The sequence below is a fragment of the Bacidia gigantensis genome, assembly GCF_019456465.1.
Source record: "Bacidia gigantensis strain McMullin 20006 chromosome Unknown contig_132, whole genome shotgun sequence".
Lineage (NCBI taxonomy): Eukaryota > Fungi > Ascomycota > Lecanoromycetes > Lecanorales > Ramalinaceae > Bacidia > Bacidia gigantensis.
In genome coordinates this window covers 1503609-1520551 of record NW_025408592.1, presented here as the reverse complement: position 1 = coordinate 1520551, position 16943 = coordinate 1503609, and the positions used below count along the sequence as shown (strand labels likewise).

At 51.5% G+C, this 16943-nt stretch overlaps 6 protein-coding genes across 6 annotated transcripts; 1 reads left to right on the top strand and 5 right to left on the bottom strand.

Moving 5' to 3' along the window:
- Window positions 1–1547, bottom strand: KY384_001726 (uncharacterized protein; the record flags this gene model as incomplete). Its single annotated transcript, XM_044810254.1, has 2 exons — window positions 1–913; window positions 1540–1547. The coding sequence occupies 2 exons, from the start codon at window positions 1545–1547 to the stop codon at window positions 1–3; spliced, it is 921 nt and encodes a 306-aa protein (XP_044673266.1).
- A 30-nt stretch (window positions 1548–1577) lies between these two features.
- On the bottom strand, window positions 1578–2615 carry KY384_001725 (uncharacterized protein; the record flags this gene model as incomplete). The annotated part of the gene is made up of 3 exons (XM_044810253.1): window positions 1578–1924; window positions 2020–2409; window positions 2495–2615. The coding sequence occupies 3 exons, from the start codon at window positions 2613–2615 to the stop codon at window positions 1578–1580; spliced, it is 858 nt and encodes a 285-aa protein (XP_044673265.1).
- A 907-nt stretch (window positions 2616–3522) lies between these two features.
- Window positions 3523–5472, bottom strand: KY384_001724 (uncharacterized protein; the record flags this gene model as incomplete). The annotated part of the gene is made up of 1 exon (XM_044810252.1): window positions 3523–5472. One exon carries the CDS (start codon window positions 5470–5472, stop codon window positions 3523–3525), a length of 1950 nt encoding a protein of 649 aa, XP_044673264.1.
- An 813-nt stretch (window positions 5473–6285) lies between these two features.
- On the bottom strand, window positions 6286–7080 carry KY384_001723 (uncharacterized protein; the record flags this gene model as incomplete). Its single annotated transcript, XM_044810251.1, has 2 exons — window positions 6286–6842; window positions 6981–7080. The coding sequence occupies 2 exons, from the start codon at window positions 7078–7080 to the stop codon at window positions 6286–6288; spliced, it is 657 nt and encodes a 218-aa protein (XP_044673263.1).
- An 836-nt stretch (window positions 7081–7916) lies between these two features.
- PPI1 (cyclophilin peptidyl-prolyl cis-trans isomerase Cyp2) lies at window positions 7917–8820 on the top strand (the record flags this gene model as incomplete). The annotated part of the gene is made up of 5 exons (XM_044810250.1): window positions 7917–7965; window positions 8022–8135; window positions 8199–8368; window positions 8435–8541; window positions 8646–8820. 5 exons carry the CDS (start codon window positions 7917–7919, stop codon window positions 8818–8820), a joined length of 615 nt encoding a protein of 204 aa, XP_044673262.1.
- A 1346-nt stretch (window positions 8821–10166) lies between these two features.
- On the bottom strand, window positions 10167–16133 carry KY384_001721 (uncharacterized protein; the record flags this gene model as incomplete). Its single annotated transcript, XM_044810249.1, has 3 exons — window positions 10167–11560; window positions 11619–15938; window positions 15980–16133. The coding sequence occupies 3 exons, from the start codon at window positions 16131–16133 to the stop codon at window positions 10167–10169; spliced, it is 5868 nt and encodes a 1955-aa protein (XP_044673261.1).
- Window positions 16134–16943: the final 810 nt, after the last annotated feature.

The window sequence follows — 16943 nt, the reverse complement described above, 5'->3', positions numbered from 1 at the left end:
CTAGTCCACATCATCCCACCCATCCCCTCCAGGAGCTCTTCCCCGAAACATATTCACCCTCCCCACTATCCGATCATTCCACTTCCACCTCCCAACAAACCCATGAAATCTCTTCTCGGGCGATTGCGCATACATGAACTCCGCCAACGTCTCAAGCGCAAACACAATCTTATATTGCGTCAAGTCCTGCGCCGCCGCCGCCGACGTGGCGCCAATCTCAAACGTCATATCCTTAGGAGCGTAATAGTATCTCACGCCTATCGATGGCTCGCGCGGCCCCTTAGTGCCGAGCTTCACGATCGCTTGCATGAGTATGATGTAGAATTCTGAGGGAGTGCATAGAACGGGGGTAGTCAGATCGAAGGGGATTTCCAACTTGACTTCGTCCTGCGTGAGATTTGCGAGCGATGAGAGAGAGGAAGAGAACAATGGTGATGTTGAGGTTCTAGTAGTGGATTGGTTGTACACCGCAGCGGGAAGAGCAATCCTGGATGCGTCGTCGTTGTTGTCGTCGCCCGCACTACTACTACTAGTCCCGATCCCAGTGCTGAAGACTTTTCCTCGGCCCAGCCGCTGTGCTGCTACCTTTGGTTCGAAATTGGTGTCGGCGTAACTTGGCCCCCCCGAGGGAGATTCCCAGAATCGAGCCACGGCGAGTAATGACCACATGATGTGCTTAACGAGCAGGGGCGGATCGCCGGGACGTGGGTTACCGACGACTTTAATGCTGACTCGAGGTGCGCTCGTGCAATCGAGGCGATACTGGCGGGCATTCCAGTCTTGGAAGGCGGAGGTGGCGAGGCAGTGGATTAGTGCTATCCATGCTGAGTATCTGTTTAGTGTTTGTCCACCGCTTATGAAGGTGGTATCGGTTGTGAAGTCTGCTGGTGGATCTTCTTGTGGTAATTGAGGTCTGGGGAGGATCGGGAGTTAGTATTTTGGGTTCAATATTGCGTCGGGCAAACTCCATACTCATTGTCAATTGATATTGCTGTTAATCCTTGATTCAAGTAAGATCTAGAGCAAGTCAGTGAGATCGAATTACGTGTATACGTGTACTCACCTACCCTTTTATTGAAGTGCCATACGCAATGTTATCTGTTGGTAAAGATTCCCCAAAGCACGCAAAAGTTAAGATGCAAAAGAGTAGAAAAGAAAGATGTCCCATACTTTATTCAGCTGGCGTCACTCGAGAAAACATCCTGCTATCGAAGTCTTAATCAACTCGACGAAGTATCTCGAAGTTTTCATTTGCAACCATTGGTACAATCAGCACAGCCAATAAAGAACCGCAGCGTGAAACAATATGTCTGGTCTATTCCTGTAGCTAGAGCGTGCCTTTTTTTAATTTTGACACGCGCGTCCAGGAATGGATATTTTGAGACCCTGTTTCGAAGCATTTATCTCGAAATTGGCATATTCGCCAGCTAGACCTTGTAAAACCGGAGCCAGCGGTGGCTTCCAGCTAACTTCAGCGTGGACTTCGACGGAAGAGTCAGCAGGATCACCACCGCGGCCATATTACACTTGCAAACCCACATGTCCATTGCCTACGTTACTGAATACTACAGAACCCATCAAGACGTCAAACCCGGATCATTCACCACCACCCTGGGCCTCGTCAAATTCGTTCCACCCTGGCCTCCCGCAGTGACCGCCGTCCCATTCCCCCCATTACCCCCACTCCCCCCAATCGCCCCCTGCCCCTGAATCCCCGGCATCTTCATCGTAAGCAACAGAGCATCAGGCCAGATAAACCCAGTCGACGGGCCTGGCGCACCCGTAAAGACCACCAACCCGCCACTCCCCGGACTGCCCTCCTTTTCCAAACACGTATAGGAGAGGATATCGGCGGCGGCGCGCAGGGCATCCCAGGGCACCTCGACCTCGCCCCTTGCTGCCTCGACGCTGAACAAACAATTCCCTTTCCATCTTGTCAGTCCGATTGCACATCATTTTCCATTCTCGAGGAAGGGGCAATGAAAGGAAGGATGGGGGGGGATGGGGGGGCGCACATACCGCTCTGAAAAGTCGGCGCCAAAACGCCCGCCTGCACCTTCAGCGCGCCCTTCCTAATGAACTCCCAGCTCGCAGTCCTGCACTCCCGCACGCTCAGCACGCCGAGAGCTTGCTTGCATTCATAGCTCACGCCCGTGGGCAGCATTTGCTTGAAGTCCTGGGCGTCCCACCAGGCTTTCTTGCCGCCGCTCTCCATCTGGTCGGATTGGTACAGCATTTCGTCTATCAGGACGGTGATCTTGTCTTTGTTTCTTTGGAGGAGGACTTCTTCGTCGCGGTACTGGGCGAGAGGGCCCGTTAGAGCGAGCGGGACGCGGGGGTCTGTGTCGCCGGGGGAGTGGGTGGGGAAGTTTGGGGGGCTCAGGGAGACGGTGAGGAAGAGGGGTGCGGCTGGCAAAAGGGGGGGGATGTTAGTGGTGTGTGTGTGTGTTGGATGGCCGGGGGGGGGAAGGGGGTTTGGAATGGGGAAGCGTACTGAAACCGCCCCGTTCGAAGTTCGTGTACAATCCGTATCCGGTTCGTTGGAGGCCAGAGGTTGCGAAGCCGCCAACGCCGTGCTTGTTGTCGACGCAGCCGACTGTGAGGCTCGATACCATGTTTCGGAGTGTGGTGCTGAGGAGCTTTACTGTAGTGTCTTTTGTGAAAGGGGGGCCAGCGAGATCGAGGGTTACAACGCAGGAGGGTCGCTCTAGGATGTTTGAATTAGTATAGGCCCGTAGTTGAGGGAATGAAGACTGGTTCGGGAAGAGAAGAACGAACGATCATTGTCTTTGTACTCGAACGGAACCACGATATTCGTGAGGAGTGTTCTTTGCTTTGTTTTTGAGATTAGGAGAGGTCGAGGGACGGTCACAGGGAATATCTTCGCAAGGGCTTCGCGGCAGGCGCTGCCTTGGAGACTGTCTCCATAGATAGGGCTGCATTCGCCGAAATCTGGACGAGGTATAATCGTAAGGTTTGTCGCGGTACTTATTGTCGTCCCGTTCAAATCCTGGGCGTTGGAAAGAAATAAAAATAAGGACAAGAAGAAAATACAGCGCAGAACTGTTGTCAGGGAGCTGTGACAGCCTGAAAACCTTGAGGTGACCATTGCCCACGGAGCTCAAGAAAACTCCTGGAGCTGTAAGGAAGAGAAAGAGGAACACTTGAAGTGTGACGGTGGTGAATAAGTCATTGCGAAGGTTGGTGGAGCACACGGAGGTTACGCGACGCATTTTGACAGCTATAGGCATACCTTGTGGGACCAGTAAAGGCGATAGCTTTTCTGAGTCATTGGTGTTGCGACACAAACACTGAAGCTTAAAGTAGAGACATGTCTTTCGCGCTACGACAACAAGCTGCGCGAGTTAGTTTGCATGCGATGTCACGTGTGCGATAGCGACAGTTCCTAGAAATATCAAGTCAAGCCACTATATCAGGCGTAGAAGCTCGCGTACCTGAGCTCAACTTCATACGAACGTCCTTTAATGTAGTTGAGGATTGGCTGCGCTGCCTCGCAGATCTTTATTTGTCCTTGTATGCTTGTGCATCAACATCGCTCCTATCACCGTTCAAAAGTTTGGAACTATTGTTGCTGATATCATGTCCGTCACTATTCTTCTCCCGCCATTCCTCCACAACACCCCTGTAGTCAGGCGCGAGGTATCCGCCTCCAGTGAAGAGCTCTCCAATCCAAGACCACCCTTTCCTCCAGTGGCGGAGTCCCATATCTCTCAGCAGCATGTCAAAGTACGGGATACCGTCGAAAGCGAAGTCAGGATAGAGTGAACCGTAGCTATATGGGGCGCGCCATTTGAAGAAGCGTTGCTGCAGAGCTGCTTCATAGAAGAACGAATCGGACTTAGCGGAGTCTTGAGATTGGTTCTTCGATGAATCTTTCGTTCCATTGATTTGGCGGCGTAGATCGACGGGAGTCTTCGAAGCACTGGCAAGGCTAAAAGCCTTCGAAAGATTCATGCAGCCCATCATCCATGCATAAGCCCAGAGAGAGCAGAGCTCGCATCGTAAACTTGTTTGGAGAAAGACCATCATGCCAAGGAAGACGATGCTTCGGTCTTCTGGGGGAGCATTGACCAGGCCAGGTGGCGCAATACCTCGCCAAAGCCTCCAAGGGGAAGGTCGTTGCTGAGTCTGCATTTGAGGATTTTCCAATCGAGGGCCAGCTTTGAGCATTGGAAAGCGCTGGAAGACTTCAGCGTCTGCTTGAGCATCCATATCAGCCCATGATTCCATTTCCGAATCAGTCATGTGGGTAGTTGGAAGTCCAAGGTCGCTATGCAGGCTGTGAGGCAAGACTTCGAAAGGTAGATCGTGTTTCCATCCTGTATTGCAAATCACTGCATCGGTCTCAAGAGGGGCATGATCACTATTCGCGAAGTGTACCTTGTTTGGAGCGCGGAGTGTATCGATGTCCTTTCGGATGACTTCCACCTGTCCACTAAGCACGAAGTCATGTATGTCGGTAGGATAATTGAGAATGCTGAGACCCGCGCCGTACCACAGGGCATTGTCATCAGGTATCAAAACTTTCAATTTCTCATCTTTGAGCAGGCCAGACTGCAGCAATGTCTCATAAGATAGCTTGCCGTAAAATCCCTTGACAAGCCATCTGCCAAAGCGCGTACCATGTAGGAGACTACGAATCCACCCAAATCCATCGGCATCGCCCCAAATACTTGGAGAGAAGAAGGTGATGAAGCGAGTCGTGGCCAATTTCTCCAGCCAACAGAGAACAGGCCCAATCTGCACATGAGATGGTGCCATCCAGATTGGACCATGGCCTGAGGATCTGATAATCCATGCGACTTTCTTCCCACGCGTCGCCAAGAGGTACACTGAGTCATAAGCACCTTTACCTCCCCCAACTACTGTGACATGCTCTGTCGTCTCGTCACGAAGTACTCCAGAGCTTTCTTTTGCAAGGTCTTTGAAGTTAATGATGGGGGGCTGGAAATTCGAATCGTACTTCAACCCAATTGGAGCAGGTGACGAAGTCAGACCTGTTGCGATGATAAGTTTAGAGCATTGAATCGACTTTTCGCTTGGTGAATTCCCTGTGGCGTTCGATGAAGATACAGTCACTGCCCAGCCACTTTCGGATTTCTCGACTCTTGTGACTTTGGTGCAGAGTGTTGTGATTCTCTGTAGATCATACTTCGCGGCATAATCGTTCAGGTACTGGTGCATCGCTGTTCCAGTGACATGGTCGCGTTGCTTTACGCCGTACTCGTCTGAGAATGGAAAGTCCGAGAATTCGAAGCCGTGCCGAATGTTGTTCAGGCGCAAGCCGGGATAGAGGTTCTCTTTCCTCCAGACCCCTCCGATAGACTCATTGGAATCAATTATCCTCAGCTTCAGTGTAGGGTTCAGCTGAAGGAATGACTTCGCCGCTGAGAGGCCTTGTGGACCTGCACCAATGATAATGACATCATAGTGAGGAGACAGCTTGTCCATCTTCGAACACCACTGCCAAGGATCTTGGAGGTTGAAATTTCTTCTGGTCGAGTACCAGAGCCTCACGGGCGATTGTGGCCTCGTATACGCTGATACTAATGCTTCAGAGATGTAAGCTGACCGCAGATTCGATCAAGTCAGATCTTTAAAAACATCTGTGAGTCTAGATCGGCGGGGAAGATGCAGATAGTTCTCGTGCTGCATCCTTCGCGTAAGCCAAGGACTCGTACTGGACTTTGGGGCATCCACACTCTAGGAGTAAAATGTAGCTATCTATTCCAACAACTTTTCTCGTGCTCGAGCGAACCTGGTTGAATACGGAGAAGAATTACGATACCAAACAAATATGTTTTGAAAAGCGTGTAGTGCAAAGAACATCACGGAATCCTTGAATGCGCAAGAAGTCGCCGCGCCGAGTGGGGAGAAGCGCTTGCGGGTGGCGCGTGCAGGAACGCTTCGGAGAATAAGACTAATTGACATACCTCTCCTACAATGGTATAGATTCAAGGCGCTGTCAGACATAGCACTTGCGTGGCGCAAGTCTGTGGTTGTTATGCGCGCCAATATGGAGGCAGCTCGCCGGCCAACAGAGGCTGCAAGGATTTGTAGCTTCGATGTTGTTAGGGTTTAATAATGCTAACGACAATGTCACCCCATGCATAGTCCAGACTTTCTATCCTGAGGTATCGCAGAAGTGACTGCGTTACTGAAAATTCCATCGCGAATTGCAAATGCAAGATCGTACACCACGAGTCTTCGGAAAAGCAAGCTGCAATTCGAGACATCCTGGTGCCTCTCTGTCATTACTCTTCATCAATCTACCTCACTTGTCGCAACCTCAGCGGGCATCTCAGGAAACACCCTGAAATACCTTTCAGCGACCACACCGTCGGCATGCACGGGATGTACTCTCAGGTCCGCGCCTGGGGGTTTCCCATCCCAAGGGGGCATTATCCCGTACCGGACCATGCAGTCCAAAGTCTCTGAAACATCGACATACTTGAACATGGTCCTGTCCGACGTCGCAAGACTGTATTCTTTCAACAAGAATTCATATCCGACCCCTGGGCGCTTCGGATCACGCGCTCGAAATCTGAACTTCCCGTTCTTAACATGGGCTAGCGACCATGGTGGTCTATTGGGTCGCTGTCGGAGTATCTCTCCGTAGCCCTTGTCTATGAAATCGGCCAAGTCCGTTCGATCAAAGTCGCCGTAATGCCAAAAGCCCCAGCGAAGCTCGATTAGGATTGCGGACGTTTTGCACCACACACAGCCGGTGGCGGGGTAAAGGGAAACGGTGCTGTTTTTGCCAGATGGACATGGCTCTAGCCCTACCATTGGACTGCTTCTCGAAAGGGCGATGAAAGCGACTGCAAATGAAAGTAGAGTATAAGATTTGCGCAAGATCATCTCAGAATCGATTCCTTTGCCAATGCTTTCCAAAAGGTCCTAAAGCAAGGTAGAAGTAATGTTCTAGCTGTGATCGAGAAATTTAATAAAGCACTCACCTGTAGAGGTGAAGCTTGCGGGGGAGTATTTGTTTGTAGTCGCGTATGACTTCTCTGCGATCCGACTAGGACCTTGTCTCTCGCGTGTTCTTAGATACATATCTTAGGCTGGCCAAAGATTGCGATGCTGGCATAAGACCTCCAAGAAGCATTATGATTGATCCACGTGGATCGGGAAATGGTTGATCTGCACTGCCGGCATATGACCGATGGACTTCACTGAATTGCAAGTCTAGAGCGTCTTCGTGACGAATTGGTAGCAACCACCTTCGAAACTGTAGAGGGAGAGCCTCTTGCTGCGGCAGGGGGGCGTCAAGTCATCTGAAATCCATTGACCCATGCATCAAGCATTGAGATATCAGTCCTGCCAATTCCCAGGGACGACTGCACAGTAAGCCTTCTGTGTGACAATTGTTGTGCAAGTGGCCACGCGATAAGTCTTTAGATGTCATCTTTCACGTCCTGATAATTGATGAAAAGCTCAACAACAATGAGAAATATCCTCATGCAAAGGCATCTCTGCTTATAAAGGAGTAGATTTACCAGAGATTGACAATCGTTTGCCTTGTTTGATGGTCTTTGGCACAAAGATCTGAGTCGACTCCCTATCGTCGAGAAGATGAGAAGGTCGGACCGTGAGAAAAGTCGTGAGGTTCGTAAGCTCAGTAGGTCTCAAGCATGAACAGCCTGTGCCTCTCCCGTATTGTATAGATACATACATCTTGGATGTCGTTGGACGAGAAGCAATTCAGATTATTGCGACAGCCAACACGCCAAGCCCGCCCGGAAGCCGCCCGGAAGCTCCCGCCTAGAGCGCGTCACTGTCAGGCGCTAGCATTCCTTGTTTTTGTCCATATCTATCCAACAATTCCATCACAAAATCCCACAGAACGCTTGCCTATTCTCTACAATTCCCGTAACTGCGGCATTTCCATAATGTCCAAATTCATGAACAAGCTGAAGGGCAAGCTCAACAAGGATAAGGGTACGTATCATCTGGCACAGTCTACAGAAGAGACCTAATGTGACGGGCCACATCAGAGCCAGAATCCTCCCCAGCAGCGCCTTCCACGTCCACCGCGGCACCGACAGCGTCTGCCCCAGCTGCCACCGGCGCCGGTGGGCAATGCTATTTCGATCTTTCGATCAATGGCGGTATGTTGCCACCCCCAATCAAATCTCGTGATTCGTGCTACTCCTCTGACACGCCATGATCAGGTACAGAAGCTCGCGTTATATTCACCCTCTACGACGACGTAGTTCCACGAACGACCGCCAACTTCCGCGCTCTATGCACCGGCGAGAAAGGATTTGGATACCGAGGCTCGAAGTTCCACCGCATCATCCCGCAGTTCATGATTCAGGGCGGTGATTTCACGAGGGGCGATGTATGTCATTCGATCGAGATCATTTTGCCGTGCTTGAATCAAAGAGACTAACTCCGTTGTTCGAAGGGCACTGGAGGCAAATCCATCTACGGCGAGCGCTTCAACGACGAGAACTTTCAGCTTAAGCACACTCGACCGTATCTGCTGTCTATGGCCAATGCGGGCCCGAATACGTGAGTCTCCCCCAAGAGCTTCTTCGCCTCTTTCTTGCTTGTGAGCTCGAGATCGAGAAATCTGCTGGATTGATAGTATTGTAAGGGCTAAATACCGTGAATAGGAATGGCTCGCAATTCTTCCTCACGACAGTTGCGACACCGCATCTGGACGGCAAGCACGTTGTATTCGGGGAGGTAGCCTCAGGTGAGGATTATGTCAAGGCAGTCGAGTCCATCGGGTCGAGCTCGGGGCAACCTAAATCTGAGGTTGTGATCGTGGAGTGTGGGACGCTGTGAAGTTTTGAGAGAGAAAATGACTCCAGTTCTGCGTATATAGGAGGCAACTTAGCTTTCGTCAAGCTGCAAGTAAAAGCTCATCGTAGGTGAACGAGCTCGTTCATCTATATATACACGACTATTAGATCCCCTAAACTTTGAGTCGGGCACGGACACGACCAATCCAATCCCCGGCTCGGAAAAACGTTTCAGCGACCCTCCACACGTCACCATTCACCCCCATCCCCATCCCCATCCCCATCCCCTCCCCCATCTCCCTCCCCACAAACTCCCAACCCCCACCGCCCCCAACAACAATGTCAACAATAACAACCGACCTATCATCCGCCTACTCGAGCTCCCAAGACGATCCGGACTACATCCGGACCTCCTTCCTCTCCACAAACTTCTCGCGCGCCTGCCCCGCCATCGAAGCGCGCTTCCCCTTCGTGCAAACGCTGTACCTAACAAAAATCTTCCGCGGCATCATCACGCCCAAGGGCCTCGTCTGGCTGGACCACGACAGGGAGGACATGACGCCCGCGGACTCCAACGACCTCAGTCACTTGCTGTACTGCTTTGAGGTGTATGGGCAGATTGTGGTGATGTTTGCCGCGGACGGGGAAACCAACCCTAACCTAGAGGGAAGTGGAAGTGGAAGGAGAGGGGGAGGGGGAGGGAGTGGGGGGGAAGGGGTGGGGGACGTGGAGGATCTGCAGCGCGCATTGGCGGATTATCGGATTCGCGTGCTGAAGTTGGCCAAGGAATGTACGTTTGAGAGTTTGAGGGAGTGGCATCAGCGGTTTGTGGGGGAGCAGATGCGGTTGGGGCAGGATAGTGCTGCGGGGTGGAGGGCGGCGAGGGAGGAGTTGACGGGGGTGTTGAGGAGGAAGATGTGAGGGTTTGGAGTTTTGGGGGTTGTTAATGTGCTTGGGTTTAGGGTAATCTGAGTGAGTTCTCTGCCATTATATATGTGTTGAAGTTCTGCAATTCTTGGTGATTCTGGCCTTGGCGCCGCCCTTTTCATATACAACTATACTTTGTCGTCTTTTCCTCCTGTGAAACGATATGCTTCTGGGAGATACTCGTAGGGGGAAGAAGCACTTAACGCCTCATAAGAGGAGGAAAGATTGCTCTAGGCATACATATCGCAACCGTGGATTTAACGGAATATTGTAACAAGTCGGGTATTGTCTCCGCCTGAGAATCGAACGACACACAAGAACAGTAATCTAACCTCTCGCTCTCCTGAATTTGCAATATATTGTCAATGGCCAAGTGAATCAAAAATCCCCTCGCTTCCTACCTCTCAACTCAACTCAACTCTCCCCTCACAAAACACCCCCGTACATTCCACTACCCTCTCCCTATCTATTAGTCAAATACCGTCCCCTAGCCCCCTCCCCAACCTCCCCCAAAATCTGCCCCATCTCCCTCTGTCCCACCCCCGCAATCTGCGCCTGCGTCACCAACCCAGCCGCACTTTCCACAAACTGCCTCCGCTCCCTCAAAACCTCTTTCTCCAGCCTCGCCTGCTTCTCCAAAGCAGCCATCTTGCCCTTCTCCTGCCGTGTCCGATGCCGTTCCTCCTCGTTCGCCAACGACCTTGTCCTCGCCAACCTGGCCTCATGCTCCCGCTTCTCCCGCGCAGCCTCCGCTCTGTGTCTCGCCTCCTCCGCATCCCGCCGGGATCGCGCTGCTGCTTCCTCTGCCCGACGTTCTGACTCTGCTGCTGCTTCGTCGGCGCGACGCTGTGATTCGGCGAATTCGAGCCGGCGTCGGTCTTCGCGTGCGTCGGCGCGCCGGCCTTCTTCAATCACGGCTTGGTGGTCGCGTTCGCGTTGGCGGTCGGCCGCTGCTTCTGCGTCGCGGATTGCTTGGGCTTCGAGCCGTTGGCGCTCTTTCTCCGCGCGGATGCGGGCTTGTTTCTCTTGTTCTTTGCGGATTGCGGCGGCTTCAATCTGAGCGTCGATGATGTGTTGAGGGGGTCTGCACGTGCCGGAGGGCTGGTTGGCGCCAGCTTTGTCGTTCCAGAAGCGGTCGAGGCAGCCGTGATGGTGGAGGAGGTCTTCGAGTGCTGGGCCGGGGCAGTTCGGGAGGTTGCAGCATCGGGTTTCCATAGAGAGATGACGCCTGTCAAACGGACGCCGGCAAAGGAAGTGGCGAGCGTATGCTGTTGGGCTATAGCGGAGATTCCCTTGGCCATGGTAGATGTTGTAGTCGGCGTTGAGATGCTCTCGCAGGGAAGGCCAAGCTGCAAACAGTATTCTAAGTATTCCTAGAGGATTGTCGTTCTCGAGTGCCAGAATGACGTGCGCTCTTCCTTTGGTCAATTTCCCGGGGTCAGGTTTTGCTTTCACGAGCTCTGCGATGGTCTGTTTGAGTTCAGCTGGGTCGTCATCCGGGGACGCCATCTGGCAAATCTCGCCCAGAGCAGTCCGTCCATTGCACGAGAGAGTGCCTGGATAGTCTATTGCAGCGCCATGTTCGAGGAGAGCTTTCACAGCCTCAGCTCGTGCTAATCTTGCACCCATGTGTAAAGATTCGTCGTTCACTTGTGCATTGTAGCTGATTAGGTGCTTCACGCTCTCAACGCACCCCGAACTGGTTGCATGTTGAAGGGGAGTTTCTCCCAAAGCATTCTCTGTCTGCGCGTGAGCACCGGCTTTCAAGAGCTGCATGACTAAATCGGGTTGACTTGCTGCAGCAGCCATAATCAAAGGGCTGTTACTTGAACAGGGAGTACGGAAATTTGCGTCACCTAGTAGTCTTTCTGTCAGTTGTGCATGCTAAGAAGGACGGCTGTAGTCTCAGCTTACCCCCTCGGTCAAGAAGCAGCTTGACTGTCCGAGTGTCAGTCGAGCGATCCGCTTGACAGATGAGCCACAGCAGCGCAGAGGTTTCCTCCACTTCAGACTCGCGAGAAAATTGCCATGTAAATTGAGCCTCAGTTGAACACCCGTTGTCAAGCAGGTATTCCAATAGTTCTGGCTTCCCGGCGTGCTGATGCAAGGCTGTGTAAAGAGGTCCGCTCATTGTCTTGTCTTGAAAGTACACAAATTTCTCATTTTTCGAGTGCTCAAGAAACAGTCTTGTCACTTTGATGATGTCCTTCTCTTGAGATCGGGATCGAAGTGCGGACATGAATGCTGATCGCAATGTAGCCTTACTTGGATTACGTTTCAGTAATGCCTCCACGATTGGAAACAAGCCCGCACTGGCAGCTATGCAAAGACTTTTACCCTTTTTGAAGTTGACGTCTAATGAACCTTCAGCTTTGAGCACCGTATCCACAAAATCGTTTTTGGATGGTTGACGGTCAATGAGCGCCTCGAGAAAGGCTGCATCAACGGCAGGACCTGCAGAACCAGCCGTGACAAGCATGGAATACACATTGTAAAGGCATTCGATACTGATACTTGGATGCTTGAGCTGCTCCTGCGACGCGGCTTCAAAAGCGACGGAGCAGACACCTGGGATCGACTTCACTCGGAGTAGCATCTGGAGAGAGATAATATCGCCATGTACAGCTGCTTCTCTTACACTTGCACCGTTATCGTGGTTTGGGTCCCCGCCGTTGTTGAGAAAATGTTGTGCAAGGAAATGATCACGTTCCTCCACGGCTTGAATCAAACCCCTATGGATTGAATCGTCGTTTTGTACCCCAACATCAGTAAGTAACTTGATGCAAGCGAATCGTTGTTCTCTGCTTGCATCATTCTCAGACTGAGACGCTTGCATGGCTGTTTGGAGAGCTTCTGATAGATATCTTAGCTTGCAAGACTTTGACAGTAGTGCCTGGAGGATCGTTGGATCCCCATTTTCTGCTGCGCATTTGACGGCCTTCGCGTGATCATGGTCAAGTGAAGCACCATATCGAAGCAATATTTCTACAGTGAGTTGGGACGGAGGGGACTCTGAGACAGCGGTCACCAGAGCGGTATCCACATCCGGTCCTGAGGCCCCTTTCTCGAGAATGATTTGCAGTAATGGCAATCTGACTGGCTCAATATGCTTCATTGCTAATGGCACCAAACGTGATATAACTTTTGAAGCTCCCTTCGACTCGATCAGTGTACGGAGCAATTCTATGCTTAATGGCACAGAGACTGTATGTTTCAAAGCCTGGCCATGCTTGTAGCTTAGATCTGCACCGTAAGTGATGAGCAACTGAACAATTCTTAGCTCGCAATCTGTGGTGCTACAGACTTCGTATGTTAGAGCTTGGCTGATTTTATCGCCTCTGGCACCAGCGTTGAGAATGAGGCCTACGGTGTCAAACTTGAAGCCCCTTGGAGTTTCTTTCATCGCCGTGAGGAGGATCATTGGCAGGATATCGACGCTAGGCTGGGTTCCAAGAAGTTGTTCTAAAAGCTTCGAATCGCCGTTCCGCGCTGCGAGCTCGAGCGCTTTCCCGTCATCGAAGGTGCATGAGGCGCCATATTTCAGCAACGCCTTGACTACATGCATACTGTATCCTGATCGGCTTGATATCTCTGATACAAGCGCTCCGTCTAAAGTCTCTTGGTTCACTCCAGCTTTCAGGAATAAGTCCAGTTTTGCCTCCCGTTCCCGCGTCCTTGGATTAATGCACATGGTCAAGGCGTGAGCCATTGTTTTTTGGCCTGGTTTGCCTACTTGAATTATCCTAGAGAGTATTCTTGTTGAGTACTGCATTGCAAGGTTTAGGGCTTGACCCTCTCGGTAGTCTACATCGGCCTTGGTGAGTAGAGATGCCATCAAGTCCTCATCCATTGGGTTCTCGGATAGAGAATCAATGAGGGCTTGGGAGACAGTCGGTCCTTGTGCGCCATGATCGAGCATCAAGGCGACGACCTTTCGCCTCAGCGCCGAGTTCGAGAGTCTCATTGCATTCGGAACGGCCGTAGAGAGTAAAGATAGATGTGATGATCTCTGAATGAAGATCTGCAACAACTCCATCACCCCTCGCCTCGCAGCAAGTTGAAAGCACTGTCCTTGCTGACAGTCGACGTTAGCTCCCGACGTTACTAGAATATTGACTAGATTATAATCGATTGCTTCTGTTTCCGAGTCTATAGCCTTCACCAACGCAAGATCAAGTGCGCTAGTCTGTAGCTTTGCTGGTGAAACAGCCTCGATGAGGCACCTAGTCATCTCGTATTTCAATTTAGGGGGGCTAGGTGGAATCATTGGAAGGACCTGGTCCATCGACTGCGTTTGCGGTCGCCCTTTGTTGGATAAGATCCGGAGCGTAAACAAATCGCCTGCGCTCGCGGCAATCTTGAGAGCTTGAGCACCCTTATAGTTCACACAGGCATTGTGGTCAAGCAGCAGTTTAACCAACGCAATGCAGCCTTGCTGCACCGTAGCTACAAGTGCATCGTCAAGCGGTCGACCCGTAGCACCTTTGAATATGAGAGCTGACATCAAAGCGTACGCTTGTTGCTCATCGTAAGGCTTGGTAATCTCATTGAAGGCTCCATTGATGCTATCAGCAGAGATGGACCCCTTCAAAAGGCAGGCTACGAGCCCAACATTGCCGCCAGCTACAGCGATACGTAAAGCTTGAGCGTTTTTGTATTGTGTAGACGCCCCATGCAGTATCAAGAGCTTAGCCAGATTTCGATGGCCGGCACGGACAACATGGATGAGTGTTTCAGCAACGTTGTTACCTTCGGCACCTCCACAGAGCAAGATCTCGAGGAGTAGATATTGTTCGACAAGGGATGCGGAGCTGTTTGCTGAAAAGGCATCTTGAAATGCGATGGAAACAGTCTCTTTGGATGGTCTTCCTTTCATGATCGGAAGAACAAGATCGACATTTTGCGATTGAACGGCTTTACGAAGTGCTGTAGCGCTCTCAGCATTTACGTCGGCTTCGCTCGAAACTAATATAGAGATCATCTCCTGATTTCCTTGAGAGACTGCGAGTGGAAGATTCGCCGTGATATAGGCCGTTTTCACATTCGAGCGCGCTCGCAACAGCAGCTTTACAATGTCTGGCCTTTGGGAGCTGATCGCTGCTTGGAAGATACTTCCACCAAGTGCATTAGCATCGACGTTATACTGTAGGAGGGTCAATACTACAGCAGGCAAGCTCTGTTTGACAGCTTGGTCCAAAGCAAGTTCCTTACTGTTTGAAGAGACTCCACGGCTCGCAAGAAGGCTCACCATCTCGGTGTCGTTGTTGGCAGCTGCCTTCAAAATGTAGTTGACCGACTTAGCTGTAACGCTTTTCGATCGAAGAACTTTACTTTTCTCCTCAACTTTGACCTGGTTCGGATCTGTACCCTTGTCTAGTAGAGCTTCAGCAATCCCTACAAAACCAGTGTCCACCGCCTCTTGTAATGCACGGCTTTTCTCTTCATCACTGAATATCCAAGTCTGTGTGTCTCGCTTTTTGTCTTTCGTAGATTTAGACCTGAGCTTTCCAAAGCCTTTGCTAGGGTCTTTGAATTGGGGGCGATGGATTCTGACGAGAGCTGCGTGCGCCTCTCCTTCATTAGCGGCGGAGACACGGGGCCCGGCAGATTGAATGACTGAACCCAAGGAGATGTCGGGGCATCTTGTTTTGAGTATGGTCGCCAGTCTTTGGGCTCGGGTGGCAGTATCACTCCGCACACTGCCCTCACGTAGAATGGTATCGAGCTCGTTCACTGCCTCTAGACCAACTTGGCTAAGCGAGGTGTTGTCACGCTCAGAGGAAGTCTGGTGGGAATGCCGGCGGTGTAATGATGTATCGGCATCAACCACAGAATTCCACTGGTTGGAAGGATGGAGAGATGTGGCGCCATGGGGTGCTGCCTGCGAGCGTGTCCGTTGAATCTCAGATGCAGGTATCTGCGGCATGGGTGGAGCAGTCTCGAAAGCCAATGAGGCGGCGCGAGCTTGCTTGTAGCTGGATTTACGGCCAAGCTTCTTTCCGGTCGTCAATGCGACTCCAGTATATAGTAGTGCCATCTCAGTAGACTCGATACGCGCATGTAGTTGAGCGAAATGAAGTGCCACATAAACCTCCAAAGTGGACCAGTACCCATCTTCTGATTCCTCCGACTCAACGCTTTTCGCAAGCTCCCATATCTCATCCAAATCATCTTCAGGAAGTTTGGATTTCGACAAGATGTCAACGACATGGGCATCTGGTGGACTAGGATTAGCTAGACCCTCCATCAGCCTCAGTGCGGAGCAGGGGTCTGACCTTCAAGACCGACTGGGGGAATAGCCCCAACAGTATGGTGGATGATATGATCATAAGCTCGCCGGTCCGCCGAGGATATGATGCCGGTCTCGCCATTCTCAAGGGCGAAGGCAATCATGCCCGCCAGCCCAGCTCCTTGGCCTGCAGCCGCCATTATGTTCAGCTTCAATCAAGGCAAGTCCAAGCCTTCAAGCGGATGGTGTCCACGCCACTCCCGCACTCGCAAGAACGCTGCTTCTACCATTGAAAGAGGAGGAAAACAGCAAAGAGGTATCGTCGCAATCGAAGTACCAACCCCCAAGATCTCAGCCTCGTGCTAGTAACCTCGGCGCCTGCCCTCGGCTTCTAGGCCTTGGACTGTCCATGTAACCCCTGAGCTGGCAGAGCATAAGCTAATGCAAGGACCCCACCCTCCTGTAGAGACCCCAATTGACTTCTGGTCGTTTGCATGACTGATATCACAGCAAGGAGCGTTGACAAATATACCGCGTAGCGATCCTCAAATTGGCGTACTTCAGGAGCACCTATGGAATTCGCTAAACATCCTTGAAAGTCCTCATCAACCTCAGCTTTCGGCCGTGACTTCATTCTCGTCGCTCAGGTCGCTAACGACAAGCGCAGCCTAGATCTGTCGAACGGCGTGCCGATCAGTATCAGTCCGCCTGCGGGACAGTCTGGCCTGCATGAAAGACAAAAATGTTCTAGACCATTTTCGTATAATTAGGCCGCTTTCAGGCAAATGTGAGTGAGCACTGGAGCGACTCCATGAGGCTCAAATGAGGGGTAGATTCTACGCACGCCTGTACAGGAGCCATGGACCGCCTCAGAGCTTGGCATCAAGTTTGATTGAGCTGCTAGACGGGACTTGATAGTCAACAGGAGCCTTCAATTGATGTTCAGTCACAGCTTGTACTAGTAGCTTGTTTGTTCACAAGATGACAGGCGCAGGATTTGATCCTCGACC